We start from the raw sequence: 19,344 nt of genomic DNA, 5'->3' as shown, positions 1-19,344 counted from the left end.
AGGACACTGGAAAACTATGCATGAGTCACACTTAAAAGTTTTATACCCTATATACTTCCACTAAAGCAGAAATACAAAAGCCACAATAATCTCAGTAGCCAGCTGTCATTTCTCTTTAGGGACTGTAGGGTGGTGGCTTTTCAAAAGGGGGATAGTAGGGTGGAGAATACCGGGGTGGTGCACTCGAGGACCACATGTAGCTGGGCGAAGGGGAGGCAGACTGGGGCTCATCAGAAAGTCCAGAGGGTGGGGAGGATGGAAAGACGCTGGAATGCTGTGAAATCAAAACAGAACATCAGCTTAGGCAGTGAATTTACAATTCCCTGCACAGTCATTACCATTTAAAAACGAGTATGGACCAAGTTTGTTTCTGTGAGGAAGAAGGGAGAGCTTCCAAGCTTCACAAAGTAAGGGACGCGAAACAGGTTCTCTTAGTCATGCAGGCTGTAAGCCTCAGACAAATATCTTCAAATCTTCCCCCACAATCCCTTTGGACCTCACATCTGATCAGTTACTGAATCCTGTGGCTTCTACTTCTATGTTGTCTTTTGAGTCATTTGAATCATTTCCTTTTCCTTTTCCACTTAAGTGTTCAATACCTCTCCCTTAAACTATGGTGACAGCATTCTAACTAGTTTTCAAAAAGGTAGTTTGGGCCTTAACATTTAATGATGTGAAGCCATTGATCCCTGGGAAAGTCTTTGCTAGAAGAATATATCCTAGGAAAGTAGTACCATGGTCAGGAGCCCATGCCGTAGATGATAATAAGATCAGAGAAGTTAAATGACTTGCTTGGATTAGTAGTCTTCTAACTCAGTTCAACATTTCCTATTTCATCCTAATTGTTCCCCCCATTACCCCCACATGCAGGGTAGTTTGGGGAGCAAAAAGTAACAAAGGCATAGAGGGGAGAATACCAATGCTAAGAATGAGGAGCAATATGTCAGGTTGCGGAGACATTGAGGGTTCAATTTCACTTTGTTATCGAACTTTGGTACAGGTTTTAGTAAGGGAGTGGATATGGCTCTTTAAAAACATCCAGCGGATTGGCACAATAGGAGTCATTAGTCCCTCTCTTTCCCTTTCCTGGTCCACATATACCCTTGACCCTATTTGCCTGCTCACGGAGAGTTGGCCTGTTTTGTTCATTGCTGTATCCCCCGGAGCTCAACACAATGCCTGGCAAGTCAAAGATACTAAATAAATCTTGAATAGTGAATATAACTTCAGGAGTATATAAGATGAACTTAGCATGCTTTTTAAAAATAAAATCTAACACATGCCCACCCTCTGTATCTGTGGATTCCACATCCATGGATTCAACCAACTGCAGATGCAGCCAGGTCACACCAATTGTTATGAAATGAGGAAGTGACTCCCAAAGAAATTTATCCATATATTACCATTTTCACTCATGTATGATGCTAAGATTCCTTACAAGTAATCTAGAGATGGGTTGAGGTATGCTGGAGGACGTGCATGGGTTATAAACAAACACTATGCCATTTTATTTAAGGGACTTGAGCATTCGTGGAATTTGGTATCCCTATAGGGTTGTTGAACCAATCCTCCAAGGGCATTGTGAGATGACTATATTTTCTTCTTTTTTAAAAAGAATTATTTTATTTTACTTATTATCACTCTTTAATTTGCCACAGGGCATGCATGCTCACTGGAGAGTGAGGGGGGAGAGAGAGAGAGAGAGAGAGCTGCCAGACCCAGGACTCAAACTGTGGTCAGCCATGTGGAGTCCAGCGCCCTGACCACCATAACACCATTGACCCAAAATGACTATATTTTCAGAGTATAGTCACACCATGTGGATACTGCTGACTGACTCCAGTGATGGAGCAGAGCTGAGGTGAATTCTGAAGGCTTGAGGGCACTACAAGGATGGTGTGAGGCAGGATGTCAGTTTGCTCTCAGGAAGAGCAAATGTAAGTCACCAAACAGGCTGGGAGAGCTGCAATTACTGTGTTGCGCCTAGCTCTAGGAAGAGCTGGTATATATTTTTAAAAACACACACACACACAAATTTCTAAAGAGTTAAAGTGCAATTTGTAGGGACGGTAATGGAGAGGGTGTCAGGTCCTTTTTTGTTCTGCTAGCCAGAGTGTGAGGGGATTGTGTCATTTTCCCCAGGCCTGTAGCAATCTAAGCATCAGCCTTGACATGAGGTTTCTGGAATCTGAGACCAATTGGCTGATTCTCATCCTCAGTCCTGACCTCTGCACTCCTGAGAAAGGGATGTCCAGGTTTCTAGATCTTGCTGGAGACACTGAAATATCTGTGCCTTACCTCATAATGTTAGGGTTGAAGAGAGATGAGCTGCATTACCCCCTCCTTCCCCACCCTATCCATTATTTTTCACTGTGAGTGAAGGGATGACAGTGTCATAGAACCTGGAGAGCTTTTAAAGGCAAAACACCTTGGGGCAGTAGATCGAGACAAGCCATGTTTCTCCTTCCTAAAAACTCAATTTTGTTCTACTCCCTCCGAGAAGATGTACTTTGTTAAGACATCAGTATAATCATTTCCTGATTGTCTACTCCACACGGGCCAAACTCTTCCTTCCTCCTTACCCCCTCCTCTTCTGTTGCTTCCCTCAACTAAGAACTTCTCCTTTTAACTAGAGAGCAGAGCAAAAACCAGGGCTGAACATCTCAGTGTCCAGGCCTGTGGCTCTCTGCCCTTCTAAATCCCACGATAGGGATGGGGAGACGTAGCAGGCCAGTTTTAGGTGTTTCTAAGCATAGGAGGGAGGGGCAAGTTTCCCCGCAGTAGAGCTAAAGGCAGTTCTGTCCTGAGAGGCAGTAAAATGCTCTGTGGGCAGCAGCTGCCGTGGATGCCAGTTGTACACTTTAATAAATAAAAGGGGGTGGCACAACGGCCCTTGGGTTTTCACTTCTCAGTTTCACGTTTGGAAAGTATTGGGGTGAGGAGGAGGGAGTGGGATGATTCTCACTTCCCTTTGAGGATGCTGGGAGTCTTAAGGAGAAAATTAAAGGGTTCCTGGCACGGCTAGAGAGCTAACTGGCTGCAGTCCACACTCCCTTGGGGTTTTGGTGGTGGTTGGGGGGAGATGCACAGTGCTGGTGAGCAGTTTCCTAGCAACAGGCAGGCACTTTGGGAAAGATTTGGCTTACTTGCAGCTGAGGAGCTGGCCTGGTGCGTTTTGGTTCCTGCTTGAGAGTGTGAGTGTACTAATGTGAGGGGCTGATCAAGAGAACAGAGCTTTTAAATCCTTGCACACTGCAATACATGAAGAGCATCTAAATAGCCTCCTGGTGGGCCTAGTCTGTTCTAGCTTCCTGAGCTGCTTTGCAGAGGCTGGGGTAGCCTACAGGCTGATGGTGCTGAAAAGGGAGCACCACACAGTCAGAGACTCAGGCTCTCTTCCACCTTAGCCCGCCTCCTCTCTGCCTGATGGCTGACTCCCGCTCTTCAAGGTCAATACGCCTTTCTGTCAGGACATACTTCTCTCTTGGGGAGCATCATGGGGCAGTGACTCCAAAAAGAGTTATGGAACTGGCTGGTGACAATGACTAGCTAAAGATACTGTGTCCCAAAGGTATAATCCAGGATCTGTTGGTTCTTTGCATTCTCCCTCTTTTCTGCCCCAGAAAGCAAAGGCTGGGGATATGGAGAGAAGAGTATATAAAAGGAAGAGGAAGAAAAGGTGTGTGTGTGGAGGGGGGCAGGAACAAGGGGAAGTAGAAGAAGAAAGGGAAAAACCTTGCAGGTGAGGGGAAAAGAATAAGTAACAACAGCCTTCTAAGGCTCTCAGCAACTAGTGCCATAAACTGCCTCCCTCAGGATTAAGGCAATCCTTTTATTACAATGGCTTACTTTATAAGTCATTTTTAGTGGCTAAGGTGAAATCTGGCATACCCTCATACAATAGTTTGGATGTCCCCCTAAAATCCACATGTCGGGACTTGATTGTATTATAAAGGCATTAAGTGAACACTTGATCCAATTATGGTGTTGAAAGGAGGTGGGGGCTCTTGGGTGTGAAAAGGTCATTAGAGTGGGGCCCCTATGATTGGGTTCTGGTGTATTTATAGAAGGGGACAGGGAACTGAAGCAGACGGAAACTTGTGGACAACTACTCTGCTCAGGATCCTCTGCCATGTTGTAGCCTCACCAGAAGTTGGCCCCTGGCCCTCCCAGTCATGAGCTGAATAAAACTCTATTTCTTATAATTCACCCAGTCTCATGTATTTCTGGAAGCAACACAATAATGCAGTGAGACACCTCATGTGCTTTAATAAAGAGCATAAACAGAGGTGTTTGCATTTTGCACATGCCAAAACTTTGTTTCAAGATGAATCTTGGCAATTCACCAGGTGGACAGGAAAGAGATCAGTCCATGGTTAGAATAAACTAGAAGGACTGGCCCAGTATGCTAGACTGGAAAGTAAGAGGGGTCTTCAAAAAGTTCATATAAATCATGAAAAAAAAATGAGCATGGATTTCAAAAATTTTTTGCCTGCAAATAAATTGGACTGTAATTCCAATCTGAGAAGAGCATGAGGGAGCTCTGGCCTTTTTTAGGCAGGTTTGTGCTTCTGGTGATTTTATTGTTAGAGCTGGCATGTGTTTGTTGACTGCATTTTGTTTATCTGGGAACATAGGCAGAGATGTTTCCTGGCCTCTTGGCTTTCTTGAATTAAGACTAGTATTTCCGGGACCAGCAGATAACATAATGGCTCTGTCGCTGGACTCCCATGTAGTCAACCACGGTTCGAGTTCCAGACCTGGTGGCTTAAACTCAGGCTGAGTGTGTGTGCATGTGTGCCCAAGATCCTGAGAGGAGAATAGAGGAGAAGGGATCTCGGTGTGGCCATCCCTCTGGAGGGTGATTGCTCGCTTTCTGTCTCTCTGTCTCTCTCTGTCTTTCTGGTGAGTGCACATGCTCTATAGCAAAAACCTCTCCAAAAAAAAAAAAAAAAAGACTGGTATTTCCCACATGGCTGATCACGATTTGAGTCCCCGACCTGGTGGCTTGAAAATCATGCTGGGCATACGTGCATGCATGCTTGAAATTCAAAAAGGAGAATGGAGAAGAAGGGATTGCGACCTGCCGTCCACTGTGAGGGGTGATTTCTCACTTTCCCTCTCACTGCCTCTTTCCAGTGAGTGCACTATGGCAAAAACCTTAAAAAACACACCAAAGAACCCCCCAGTATTTCCTCCTATGAAACTGTAAGGAAATTAAATGACAACAGCAACAGCCTTTTCTAAGGCTCTCAGTAACCTGTGCCATAAACTGTCTCCCCCAGGATTAGACAAATCCTTTTATTAAATGGGCCCAATTTAAAATGAGTCATTTTTAGTGGCTAAGGTAGAACCTTAGTGTACTCTCATGGGATTTAATCAAGTGTATGAAGAGAGGCTCATACATTTTGCAACTTGGCAAACAAAAGACTCAAGTGCTAAATGAAATGCCATTTAAGTTCTAGAGGGAAATAAATCACTTAAAAACATACTTTTCAAGATCTGCATTGTGGGACCAGCAGTTAGCATAATGGCTATCTCACTGGACTCCCACGTAGTCGACCGCGGTTCGTGTCCCGGACCCGGTGGCTTAAAACTCACGCTGGGTGCGTGTGCGTGCATGCCCAAGATCCCGAGCGGAGAATGGAGGAGAAGGGATTGTGGCGTGGCCATCCCCCCTGGGGGGTGATTTCTTGCTTTCTGTCTCTCTGTCTCTGTCTGTCTGGCGAGCGCATGCGCCCTATAGCAAAAACCTCTCAAAAAATAAATGATCTGCATTGTACAACTATGAAGTTTCTAAACGGGAAATATAAAAAAATAGCTTAAGCTTAGAGAAGAAACTGGGAGATGTATAACAAGTGTCCAAATAACCGCTGAGTTGGGGAACACAAGAAGGGAAACCCCTTTTCAGGGGAGACCAATTTAATAACTTAATACAAAAGAATAAAAGACTCTTTCTGTGGTCAAGATTAAGAAGCCTATAATTTAAACCATCAGAAAGTATACATATCCTAAAACAAACTGGGGGAAAAAAACCTATGCTATACTCAGAATCACAGCTTCTCCAAAGACTCCCTCAAGCCAATCTCTGGGATCAGACAGTTCTGGAAATAAATCTTTGCTCCTCCACATATCACCTCTGTGACTTTGGGGAAGTCACTTAATCTTTCCATTATTCAGTCATCTCATCTTAAAAATGACAAGAGTACTTCCGTCAAAGGACTAAATGATCGAATAATGGTAGATGTGAGGCACAATGTTTGGTACATAGTAAGTGCTCAATGGATAGCAGCTAGTTTTATTTTTAGAGAGATTTTTGCTATGGGGTGCATGTGCTCACCAGAGAGACAGAGAGACAGAGAGACAGAAAATGAGAAATCACCCCCCCCCCAGGGGTGATGGTCATGCCACAATCCCTTTTCCTCCAGTCTCCTCTTGGGATTTTGGGCACGCATGCACATACACCCAGTGTGAGGTTTAAGCTGCAGGTTGTGGGACTCAAACTGTGGTTGACTACATGAAAGTCTAGTAACATAACCATTATGCCATCTGCTGGTCCCAGTAGCCGTTATTTATTTATTTATTTTTGGAGAATTTGTTGTTGTTGTTGTTGTTGTTGTTATAGGGCGTATGTGCTCGTCAAAAAGACAGACAGCGAGAAATCATCCCTTGGGGGGTATGGCCACATCACAATCCTTTCTCCTCTATTCTCCTCCTGGGATCTTGGGCATGCACACACATGTACCTGGCATGAGTTTGAAGATACTGGGTCCAGGACTCAAACAGCAGTTGGCCATGTGGGAGTCAAGCAACATAACTGCTACGTCATCTGCTGCCCTCCTCCCCCCGAGTAGCTGTTAAAAAACAGAGGTTTCTGCATTCCCTGAAGTCTCTGCTATAAACCTGCAGTGCATATTTGAACTATGTGGCTAAATCTGGATCCCTTTTCTGTTAGGTACCTGTTTCCATTTATTTTCGTCTTGTTGCTACTGCTATTCCCTGACCTCCCCACCACCAAAGTCCCTAGACTGACCTCTTAATGCAACAACTGTCTCATTCAACCTCTATATCCACAGCTCCTAGCACAGTGCCTGGCACATGGGACGGCAGAGGAAACATTGAACAGAACCTATGCCACTGTCAATCTCATTTTCATTCCTGGGGTAGGGTCTGAGGAATGATGGCCAGAGAGATGACTTCATAACCTAAAGAGGGGTTTCCTGCCTTAGTTTGTGGCAATCATCCCCAGAAAATACTGTCCCTACTTAAAGGGTTCATTATAAAGTGTAAATTTCTAAAGTCAATGTAATTTACTTCAATATAAGAATAGAGGAAGCCTCTCAGGCTAGACCCATGTGTGGCCATCTGTCCCAGGAAGATATTATAGGGTCCCCGAGAGAACAGCGATCCTTGTGTTAACTTCAACATCTCTGCATTCTCTTAAATATTTCCTTATTGCCTGCCAGTACTAAAATTATGCCCTTCTTGAACATATTTGTGTTTTACAGTCTATGCCACCTATTTGAGTAACAAGTGACCTGAGTTGTCCATCTATGTATACAGTAGACTTTTTTTTTGCTTATTTATAAAGAGGGCATGTGCCCTCACCAGTGAGAGAGAGAGAGACAGAGACAGAGACAGAGAGGGAGAAGGAGGAACCACCCCTCTTCAATGGGGTGTGGTCATGCCACAATCCCTTCTCCATTTCTACATCCTGTTGGGATTTTGAGCATGCATGCACATGTGACTAGCATATTTTTCAAGCTACCAAGGCCAGGATTCAAACCACACAGTTGGCCATATGGGATCCAGCTCCCTAACCACTAAGCCACAGGATTGGCTCTACAGTAGGCTTTAAAACAAATTCTAACATTTTCCCCCAAACTTTAATGGATGCTTCCTTGTATTAGCAGTGAATAAGTTCCTATTCATACTATATATGTTTTTATTGTATTTTAGAGCCTTAGACTTCTCTGAACAGTATCTAAACCAAACACAACTACCCTTTATTTAACTTAATAGGATTTCTACGTTCAATTATTTTGTTAAAATGAAGCTGAAATTAGGTTGCCCAAGGGCTTTAGTATTGCCAAACTTGCTGGTTAATTGGAAGCACCCCAAACAGTTAGGCTTTTATGTCCCCTTGGAGCATTCATGGGCTCTTAATCAATAGAAGCAAATTCACTGTTTCCCTTCCTTAAAAGGTATTTCCTTTGGGACCTGATTTTTTTTATTTTAGTTTGCTATAGGGTACATGTGCCTGCCAGAGAGAGAGAAAGAGAAATCACCCCCTAGGAGAGATGGCCACGTCAAAGTCCTTTTTCCTCCATTCTCCTCTCAGGATTGAACATGCATGCATACGTGCCCAGCATGTTTTTCAAGACACTGAGTCTGGATTCAAACCACACAATCAGCCATGTGGGATCTGTCTTAACCTTCACACCTCCTGCTGGCCCTGGTCCCTAAATTTTTAATTAACCAGATTTTAGTAATACCCCGGCCTTCTGTGGTCCAGGGTTTACAATCACTATATATGCCTAAAGGACCATTTCATTTGTTTTCCCAAAGAGCCTATAGTTCAGTGCTCTGCACACAGTAAATCCCTTTTAATTAGATGTTGTTGTTTTGATTCTATTTTTCTTCACTTAGTCTCAACCCAAAAGGAAAAGGGGAAAGTGTAAATTGGGTAACACTATTTCTGACCTATGTGATAAAGGCCAAAAAGGGGAAGGGGGCATTATAAAAAATATTTCCTCTCTGTGTAGTCCCAGTTAGGAAATATGGAGAAAAAGAAAAGGACTTCTTTCTCTATGCAGGTTTTATTCAAACCCTTATGTGGCGCAGAATGTCCTTGTGCTAAGGAGCACGGCTAGGCCTCTCCCTGTGGCAGAGGAATGGAAAAAGCCACTCTTGGAAAGAAGTACATGGTGGTATACTAATGAACTGCCATTTCCCAGTCAAGTTATCTTCTCCTTGGTGTAGTTCAAGGCAATCTGGGACACCTTGATCCTATCTCCTTCTCTCCCTTTTGCTCCCATATCTCTGTTTCTTGTGCCATTTCCACTCTCTCCATCCCTCATCACTGCCTGCCTATGTAGTGTTTATGCTAGTCACTCATACCCACAAGCTGCCAAAGGCCACTGGGGAGCGAGAGCCTGGCTACTTCATGCATATTATGAAGACAATGAGAAGATTCCATAATTGAATTTATGGAGACAGCTAGGGGGGGGGAGCCACAACAAAGGTAATAGAGTGTTTTCTTCCTCTCAAAACATACCTGAAAGTCATAAGCAGAATATGGTGGTAGGTGAGGAGGGCTATGGTAGTATGTATTGTAGGATGCCACTTGGGGACGAGCATAATAAGAAACAGTTGGATGGGTGTTTTCAACAGAGCAGTTCAGTGCCGGGAGAGTTGGGTTCTGCAGAAAAACATAAATTAGAAACAATATAAACATTTTCTTTTTCTTCTCTTTTTTTTTATAGTTTATTTTTTATTATAATTTTTTTTTCCCATCGCAACACTCAAATGAATTTTCCATCCAATATATACTGTGCGTTGGCTCAATCAAGCACGTCAACATATATGTTCTCAGCAAATAATTTCCCAATTCTTGTGTCCTGCATACCTTGCCTTTTGTTTTACCATCCTAGATTCCCCATCCCCCTCCCTCTGTTATGACCCATCCTCCTCCCACATTGTCCCTGTCATCCCCGATTGCCCTCCGTGCCTCACCCCTCCCCAAATGATCTGTCAGTGATCTTAATTAGTCTAAGTCTCTCCAATAGTTATCACAGCTGACACATGCCTCTACATGAACTCAAGTCTGACTTTAGGCCTAAACCCCATTGGGTAAAAAGAGCATACTATAAAGTAGAACCCAACTGGGCCCATACCGCTCACTGCAGCCATCAAATATCCAATTTTTTTTTTTAAATGGTACGAATAGTTTAACGAATAGTTTTACCGTTTTTTTTGTTTGTTTTTTGTTTTCGTTTTTTTTTCTTTTTTCCCTAACATTCATTCCCTGAGCATCATCACAGCGTACTAAATGTAATCTCCCATCTAGAATAAACTGCACAGTGACCCAATCAAGCATGTTATCATCAATAATATTCCTCTTCTACTTTCTTGCTTATGCACATATATATGTTTTTTTTTCCTCTTCCTCTCTTTTTTTTTTTATTTTTTTTATTTTTCCTATGTTTGTCCCTCTGCCCTGTCTCACTCTCCCATTACAATATCCCTGCTATATACAGTTGTCTTCCAGAAGAGTTACTGAAAAAGTGATACATACAAGTAAAGGGAGAGAGGCCACAAGTTCCAACCATCAGCTCATAAAGTTTTTGGTAATAGGGAGCATAAACTCCACTCAGGGTTGGATAAGGAAGGGTCTCCGGCAGATCCACAAGTGTAGGTGAGTCTCCAAGGAATGCAGTTTCAGGAAAGCAGTTCTGGTACACAGGGATAATTATCAGCTGATGCGGCACAGCAGTCATCTTGTAGTTACCAGGAATGGTGTTGTGGGGGTCTGCAGTGTGAGTTGTCCTTGGGTATCTGGCTTCCTTAAAAATGGCAGAGTAGTTCTTGTTTTCCCCTGAGGTAATGCAGGGCTGGTAACTATCATCTTCTTAAGTTGCAAGTTCTTCAACCTTGTTTTCGGCCTCCGGGCCATCCCGGGCCATGGGGGGGGGGCGTGAGCCCCCCGAAACAATATAAACATTTATCACTAGGAAAAAGGTTTAAAAAACTATGGTACATCTATACCATATAATACCATACACCTCTTGATAAACAATGATGTGGACATATATTTTGTGACAGAGAAAATTGTCCAGAATATATTACCTTACATTAATATACCATAATTCTAATTTATGTTTTTTAAAGAACCAATAAATTATATATGCCTGTATATTTGTAAATGCCAAGGAATTCATCTGGAAAGAGTCACAATAAACTATTAACTTGGTTATCTCTGGGAGGAGAGTAGTATTAAGAGGTAAATGGGAACTCTTTCTTCTATATATGAGGTTTTTACAACTAATATTTGAGAAAACAGAAGGTATCCAAAACCTTTTATTTAAGAAATTCAACCTATAGTAAAGTTGAATTACTTATGTGATTTTTTTAAAAAAACAAGAATTAAAAAAAAACCCAAACTCAAAATATAAACTGTCAAATAGACAAGACTGAACAAGTTTTTGCTCTTGGTATGACAGAAAGCATTCAATCGCAAAGAGTCTGTAAAGATTGTGAGGATTCTTGTGGATTCTAACCTTGCTAAGGAACTCTCCTATGGATGTGAAGGGTATTCATTTCTCATCAGGCCTGCAAGCTAGAGTCAAACCCCTAGTAATGTACAGACATCATGAAAGACAGAGAGAGAGAAAAAGAGAGAGAGAGAGAGAGAGAGAGAGAGAGAGAGAGAGAGAGAGGTTTTTGCCCTATTATGGTTAATAGGGCAAATGCCCTTGCTAGAGAGACAGAGAGACTGAAAGAGAGAAATCACTCCCAGAAGGAATTGTGACCACAATCCTTTCTCCACTCGGGATTTTAGGCATGCACACACATGCACCTGGTGTGAGTTTCAGGATGCTGGGCCCAGGACTTAAACTGCAGTGGACCATGTGAGAGTCCAATGCTTTTACCACTATGCCACCTGCTGGCCCCAACCAAGAATAATATATTAATTCTTTTTTTTTTTTGTAAATAAAACAGTGCACATTTTACAATATGGTGGTGTATGTAACCCTTCAAGGGTTAAAGCTAATCATGTCCAGGATGGAGGCCCTACTCCCAACAGGGCCAAAGCACTGCTAAAGGAAGTTACTACTGCTCATTAATGCCTAAGTAGGACTGTGTTTTGTACTACATGGGTCAAGGTGTGGGGTAAATGTTTTTTTCTCTTTCATGTCATTGACTGCGTTAGCATTCGTATGGATAATCAAGAGTTGTTTCTTTCTAGTACATATATATATATAATCACATTAATGAAGAGCAGAATCTTCCTCTCAAGTGATGAAAATGTGTGGGCAGGCTTTGGCAGTGGCACAAATAACCAACTATGTTAGGGTGTTGGCAAGGGAAATTCCCTTACAGCAAGTTTCAACAAAGTTGTGTTGCTCTCTTCCTTGGAGTGGGCTATTGTTTACATCTCTAGGAGGTTTGAAGAGCTACAAGCCTCAGTCATTTAATGCAGCTCACAGACAACCAGAGAGATGTTTTCAGCCTCTCCAATGTGTGTGAGCAGGCTGAGATCACAACTATTCCAAGGGCTGGCTTGTCTTATGGAGGAAGAGCACTCAGAAATGTCCTTATTTCTACACTAGAATTCTAAGAAGAAATTTTATACCTGGAGAAGTACCCAAAATTACTTTCCTTTGGTGTTCTGTCCATTTAAAAATACCCTCCCACTCTTGCAAAATGAAATCAGCTCTTCTATGCAAATAAACTAAGCCTAACTATGGGAGAAATAATCATGTAATGTAAACTATATGTATAAAAGGCTTTGTGTTCAGTGAAGCCAGGGGTCCAGAATAATATTTGAAAGGAAGTTGACTATTGTAGAGAAAGAAACACAGAGGAAATACAAGAGGAAGATTGGATGAGCATAGGAAAACCACTGAGGAGAGAGTCTGGGTAGAGGATATAGAGAAAGTGGACAACAACAAGAGAAAAAGGAAGAAGGAGTGAGGATGGATGAAAGAAAAAGATGGGCAGGGATGGGGCCAAAGAAGTGGCCCCAAATAATGGTCTGCTTATATTTCAAATCGGCAATTCTGAAATTGGGCCCTATTTCTAGTGTGTATCTTTCTGTTAAAATTCTGGGGCTTCAGGGACCAGGAGTTGGTGTAATGGCTATGTCGCTGGACTCTCATGTAGCCTACTGCAGTTCAAGACCTGGACCTGGTAGCTTAAACTCACACCGGGCGCATGCATGCGTGTTCAAGATCCCCAGAGGAGAATGGAGGAGAAAGGATTGTGGTGTGGCCATCCCCCCGGGGGGTGATTTCTTGCTTTCTGTCTCTGTCTCTCTCTCTCTCTGTCTCTCTGGCAAGCGCACATGCCCTATAGCAAAAATCTCTGAAAAAAAAAACAAAACTGGGGTTTCAGTTGTGAGACTCCTACTATTGATCAGTAGCATTCTCAGCTCCTGCAAAACAAAATGTTACTAGGTAGCACAGGAAATGGTGGAAGCAATCTTGTCTGGACAAAACTGAATCTATTCTGAGGCAACGATTGGGGACTTTGGGTAGGATGCCACTTTTATTACTCTCTAGTTTACACCAAACCAGTGACACCAATTAGGAGTAAATGGCAAGATATATTCACTTTCTAAAGGTTCATCTCAAATCCTTATATGTTTGGTCAACCAATACTTCAATAAACATTTAAGATCCTTTTCGCTAAGCACCTCTGGTCAGGGAATGAACACATCTTTTTCCTTTCATGATCCCACATTTCTGGAAATGGTGGTGCATAGCCGATTTTATTGAAGGCTGCCAGCTCACAACCATTGGCTCCTGTCCTCATTCCTTCAGAATAGCTGCCATTGGCCATCACTCCTGGGCCTCCTTGAAGACCCCAGGACACTCTACATAGGGAGGAGGAACACTACAAATTTCCAAATACATTAGAACCTAGGCCAAAGATCTTATTTAAGCTCACCTAGTTGATGTTCCAGAACTTTCTACACTGTATTCTCATTTAATAAAGTGATCCAGGTAATGGTTCCATCTTACAACTCCACTAGTGTTCTCTCAATCTCATGAATCAAATAGTTTCTTCCTTCTACATATTTGTGGGGGACAATGTGATTTTTCAGTACAATGTGTATTGATTAAATGAGGATAATTTGTGTACCCATCATCTCAGTTATTAGTCATTATTTTGTATTTGGAATATTCAAAATCCCGTTTTTTAAAAACTCTGAGATAGACAGGAAATTGTTGTTAGCTATATTCACTCTACTGTAATTTCTGACACTAGAAATTGTTCCTCTTATCTGTAATTTTGTTTCCATGAATCAACATTCCTCTATCCATCTACCCCAATTGTTCCCAGCCTATAGTAGTCATTCTTCTAATTCTTTGAGGTCATTCTTTCAGATTTCCACATGGGAGTGAAAAAATGCCCCACTGGTCCTTGATAGAGTTCCCAGGTTTGCCATTTTATAATGCTTAATACTTCCCTTACTTACCTTCTCTATTGTTAAAAAAAGTTTCTAATAGTTGGAAACAACTCACTTTTATTTTTTTTTTAATAAAGCACCTAAACAAAAGAGTTAATATCTGTTAAAACATTTGTAGAACCAGAAAGGCCTATCCAAATGTTAGTAAGGGCAGTAGATATGGAGTAGAAAGAGCAAAAGCTCTGGCATCTGACAAATCTGGGCCACAGTCCCAGTTCTGCTATTTAGCTCCAAGCAAGTCACTTGACCCCTCTTGGCCTGTTTTCTCATCTGTTAATTGGGGACAGTAATACCTACCTCACAAAGTAGTAATAGTGAAGACAGAAGAAAGTAACGCGTGCTAAAGGGCCACTACTGCGCCTATCAGGACAGGCCATCAACAAATCCTTTTCCTCTAGAGATCAAAGACAACTGTGAAATTAAGAATCCAGAAATAGATTTATACAGCTGTGATTAACGGAGTTTTGATAAGGGTGCTAAGACCATAAAATGGAGAAAGAGCAGTCTCCAATAAATGTGCTGGGATAACTAAATACCCACTTGTAAAAGAACGAAGTTGAACCCTTACTTCATGCCATATAATATGAAATAAAAATAGATTAAAGCCTAAATGTAATGGCTAAAACTATAAAAACTCTTAGAAGAAAACAAGGGAAAATCTTCATGATCTTGGACTTGGCAATCAATTCTTAGATATGACACCAAAAGCACAAGCAACAAAAGAAAAAAATAGGTAAACTGGACTTCATCAAAATTAAAAACTTATTTTTAAAAAAGGAAAAAATAAAAACTTTTGTGCATCAAAGCACATTATCAAGAAAGAGGGGGTACCTATCTTTCTCTCTCTTTCTTGCTCTCTTTCAGAAAAAAATAAATACAAAATATACTTAAAAAAATTTCTCTCTCCTTTGTGCATATACACTCTCTATTGTGAATATAAGAAATAAACTTTAAAAATAGGTAAAAGAAAAAGTGAAAAGACAACCCATAGAATGGGAAAAACTATTTGTGAATCACATCTGATAAGTGTCTAGTATCTACAATATATAAGACAGTGTTGCAACTCAAGAACCAAAAGATAATTCAATTTTAAAATGGGCAGAGAACTTAAATAGACATTTCTCCAAAGAATACATAAAAATGGCCAACAAGCAGATGGAAGATCAAGTCATTAGAGAAAAAAAAATCAAAACCACAAGAAGATACCACTTTGCATCCACAGTGACTATAATTGTTTTAAAGAACTGTTGGTGAGGATGTGGAGAAATTGAAACCCTCATACAATAGTGGTGGGAATGTAAAATGGCACAACTGCTGTGGAAAAATGTTTGATGGCTTCTCAAAAAGTTAAGCCTAGAATTACTGTGCAACCCAGCAAGTCCACTCCTAGGTGTATATTCAAAAGAACTGCAAGTGTGGTGGTGGTGGTGGTGGTGGTGGTGGAGGTAGGCAGGTGCTGGCATATAGTAATGCAGCTGGAACCACATGAGAAAGGTCCTGGGTTCATGTCCCAGGATCTCACTGAGTACACTGGGTGTATGTTTGTGGGTGCCACCTGGATTGTGGTATAAAGACCCCCTTGGGGTGCTTATATTTCTGTTTCTGTCTCTGCCTCTCGCTCATGGAAGAAATAAATAAATAATTAGACATGTATTCAAAGAAATACTTATATACAAATGTTCATAGCATCATTATTCCCAATAACCAAAAGGTAGAAACAACCCAAATGTCCATCGATAGATTAAAAAATGTAAGAAAATGTTGTATAGCTGTACAATGAAATATTATTCAGTCATGAAAAGAAATGAAGCATTGATATATGCTACAAGGTAGATAAATCTTGAAAATTATGCTAAATAAAAGGGGCTAGACAGATAAGTTCATATAATGAATGATTCCATTTATATGAAATATCCAGGGATAGGTAAATCCAGAGGAATAGAAAGAAGACTGGTGATTGTCACAGCTCAGAAGAGAAGGGGGGGAGTGACTATTTAATAGATATGGATTTCAGGTAATGGAAAAGTTCTTGGAACTAGACAGAGGTGATTACACCACAATAGTGCAAACATACTAAATGCCACTGAAGCGTTCACCTTGAAGGGGTTAATTTTATGTTTGTGACTTCTGCTTCAATGTTCTTAAAGAAAGGGCACAGTAAAGGCAAACGGGGGTCTGAAACTAAGGCCAAAAGCTTGGCCGATATATTCCTTAGCACACCACCTTCCCACTCCTCCCTTTTTTCCAACTTTCAGAAATTTCTTGAAGAAGGTTGTTCACCCAGCTTCTTCTCTCTGTCTTCCCTTAGATAACCTTTACCTTCAACTCTCAATTCCTTCTGTCACCATGGAGAAGCACCTTATCAAATCTACACTGAGAGGTATTTTGACCTCAGTTGCATGTTAGCTTTTCCCTTTTCATTTCCTCTTTTTTTTTTTTACTTTCTTTCTTTCTCTTTCTTCTTTCTTTCTTTCTTTCTTTCTTTCTTTCTTTCTTTCTTTCTTTCTTTCTTTCTTTTTAGGTTTTTGCCATTGGCAGTGTACACTTGCCACAGAGAGACAGAGAGATAGAAACTGAGAAATCACTCTCCAGGGAGGATGGTCACATTGCAATCTCTTTTCCTCCATTCTCCTCTTTGGATTTTGTGCATGTACATACACGTACCTGGCATGATTGTCAAGCTGCTGGGTTCAGGACTCAAACTGCAGTTGGCCATGTGGGAGTCCAGTACCTTAACAACAATACCACCTGCTTCCCCCCAGCCCCCCCCCACCTTAGTGTTCTTTTTCTAGTACATGAATTTTGAAAGTAGACAAGGAGAAAGACAATGATGCCTGTATTGAAGTAAGGAATTAAAAATGGAAGTTTAGGCACCATGACCTACAGTAGGTTAGAACTGGAGGGAGGAGACTTGTAGGGACCCCACAGAGTCTACCAAATAGCCACCACCGATTACATTTGTGCATCAGGGTAGTGCTGCCAGTGAAGCCTGAATCTAGGAATCCCAGTCCTAAGGTACCATCTTCTCAACTTGCCAACCCAGAGAGTTTTTCTTCCAGCCCAAGCACAGAAGCTCAGATTCTACACAGAGCTTCTACTTTCACCTGCCCCAGGGGAAAGTCTCCAAGAATAAAGGGCATCTTTCCTCCAAAGAGGCCCCGACTCACAGACAACTTTCCACAGCTCTCTCACCCAAAAGGTCCCTCAGGTCAAAACTTAGGGGAACTCTTTCTCCCTCCTAGGACCCCACCCACGTTGATCGGCTTTTCCCTATTCCTTAGTTCCTGGGTTTTCCAGTGTGGGGGAAGGAACGTGGGGATGCAAAATACACGTATGAGAGAGAGACAGACTGGGGATAGATAGGAAAGTATTTTTCTTGACTTAGGTTTACTGGCAGGAGCCCTCAGTACTTCCATTCAGCCCATGACTACAATTCTTTCCTTTTCCCTTGCCCTACTCCATATTTCATTTTTAATCACCCATTCTTTGGATAGTCCAGGATCAAATTACAAACTACTTTCAGATTCCTGCTCCTTGGAGACTGGAGCATGGGACAGTAACATCCGAGGGCCTAGGGGCTGCCTTCCTCATTTCCAGGGTCAAAGGAAAGCCCTTTATAGGCATGAAATAATTCCCTAAACACATGTGGGACATTACATTAAAGCAATGGTACTCAACTCTGGCTGCAGATTAGAACTGAGATTTAAAAAAAAAAATGATGCCTGGGGACCAGCAGTTAGCGTAATGACTGTGTCGCTGGCCTCCCATGTAGGCCACTGCGGTTCGCGTCCTGTGCCCAGTGGCTTAGAACTCACGCCGGGCGCGTGTGCGTGCCCAAGATTCCGAGAGGAGAATGGAGGAGAAGGGATTGCGGCGTGGCCATCCCCCCGGGGGGTGATTTCTCGCTTTCTGTCTCTATGTCTCTCTCTGTCTGGCAAGCGCACGCACCCTATAGTGAAAACCTCTCAAAAAAAAAAAAAAAGATGCCTGGGTTTCAGTTTAGGCCAACTAAATCAGAATCCCTGGAAAAGAGGCCCCGGCATCTGTGTTTTGTTTTGTTTGTTTTTTGGGGGGGTTAATCATCTCAGATGATTTAATATGAAGCCTAGTTGATAACCATAGCTTGAAACTGTTCTCTCTGTAATTAGAGATCAAGGTTTATCAAAAAAGCAAATAAATGCTTATAAGTGCTGTTAGAACAAAGGAAAGAAAGAGCGTACTATTATGGGGCACCTACTGGGTCCTCAGTCCTGGTGTGTTTTTGCAGACACACACATACACAAATATGGAAAAGATGTGGAAGGGAGGCATAGGAATGTGGGAAGGCTGAGGCTGAGGTTCAAGGCAAGACCTGGCAAGCAGCTTAGCCTAGGGCTGACTCTTGAAATGCAAAAAGAAAATAGCCCAGATGCTCTGTCTGAGTAAACCCCAGAACAAAATTCCTTGGGAGGGTAGACTAGTATTCATTTTACTAGTAGTCTCCTTCCCCCCCCAAAACAAAACAAAACAAAACAAAACAAAACAAATCAAAACAAAACAAAACAAAACAAAAACAAAAAAAACAACCCTCTTTTCATCTCTCCCAAAGTCTGTTTGGAGAAAAATTACCCCTAAAAGTCTGTACTAAAACTTTCTGCGGGGTGGGGGTGGGGGTGGGGTAGGAAAGACTATTTTTACATAGTTAGTGCGAATGCGAGAACCCAGAACACCTCCCCTCCTCCCATCCCACCTCCAGAATGTGCCTCAAGTACACAGGTAGTGCATGTTAACAAGAAAGATTTGCAGACTGATGACATCATCTGGCTCTTTTAGCTTGAGATGTTCGAAGGCAGGTCCGTCCTTGAAGCAACTGCTTTTGACTCCTCCCTTCAAAACGTGGATCCCCATTGCCACCAACTGCCTAGCCTTACCAGAGGCCATTGTGAAATGGAAAGTTGCTTCCTTTCTTACCATGTCCTTAAAGCCTCCAAGGACAGCGGCAGTGATGATGCCCAGGAACAGGCCGACAATGTTGAGGATGGTGGCAGACCAGAGCAGGTGGTAGAGGTGGATGATGTCCTGACAGCTGCTGACATCGATGTATTCATAGTACCCACCGGTGATCTCCACCCGGCTGGACAGGGAGGAACACACTCCAGTAAGTCCCCAGG

At 42.1% G+C, this 19,344-nt stretch overlaps 1 protein-coding gene across 1 annotated transcript in view; it reads right to left on the bottom strand.

The window, feature by feature from the left end:
* Window positions 1-6: 6 nt before the first annotated feature.
* LOC102485012 (transmembrane protein 255A) overlaps window positions 7-19,344 on the bottom strand; it is a gene marked incomplete at its 5' end in the record, with an annotated part of 39,003 nt that continues 19,665 nt past the window's right edge. Inside the window, 3 exons of the mRNA XM_006166000.1 lie at window positions 7-274; window positions 9,278-9,421; window positions 19,145-19,307. Of these exons, the coding sequence (XP_006166062.1) occupies window positions 116-274; window positions 9,278-9,421; window positions 19,145-19,307 (466 nt within the window). The remainder of the gene's footprint in view (window positions 275-9,277; window positions 9,422-19,144; window positions 19,308-19,344) is intronic.

Source organism: Tupaia chinensis, unplaced genomic scaffold (assembly GCF_000334495.1).
Source record: "Tupaia chinensis unplaced genomic scaffold, TupChi_1.0 Scaffold144145_1, whole genome shotgun sequence".
Lineage (NCBI taxonomy): Eukaryota > Metazoa > Chordata > Mammalia > Scandentia > Tupaiidae > Tupaia > Tupaia belangeri.
This window is presented reverse-complemented; position numbering and strand designations above follow the sequence as displayed.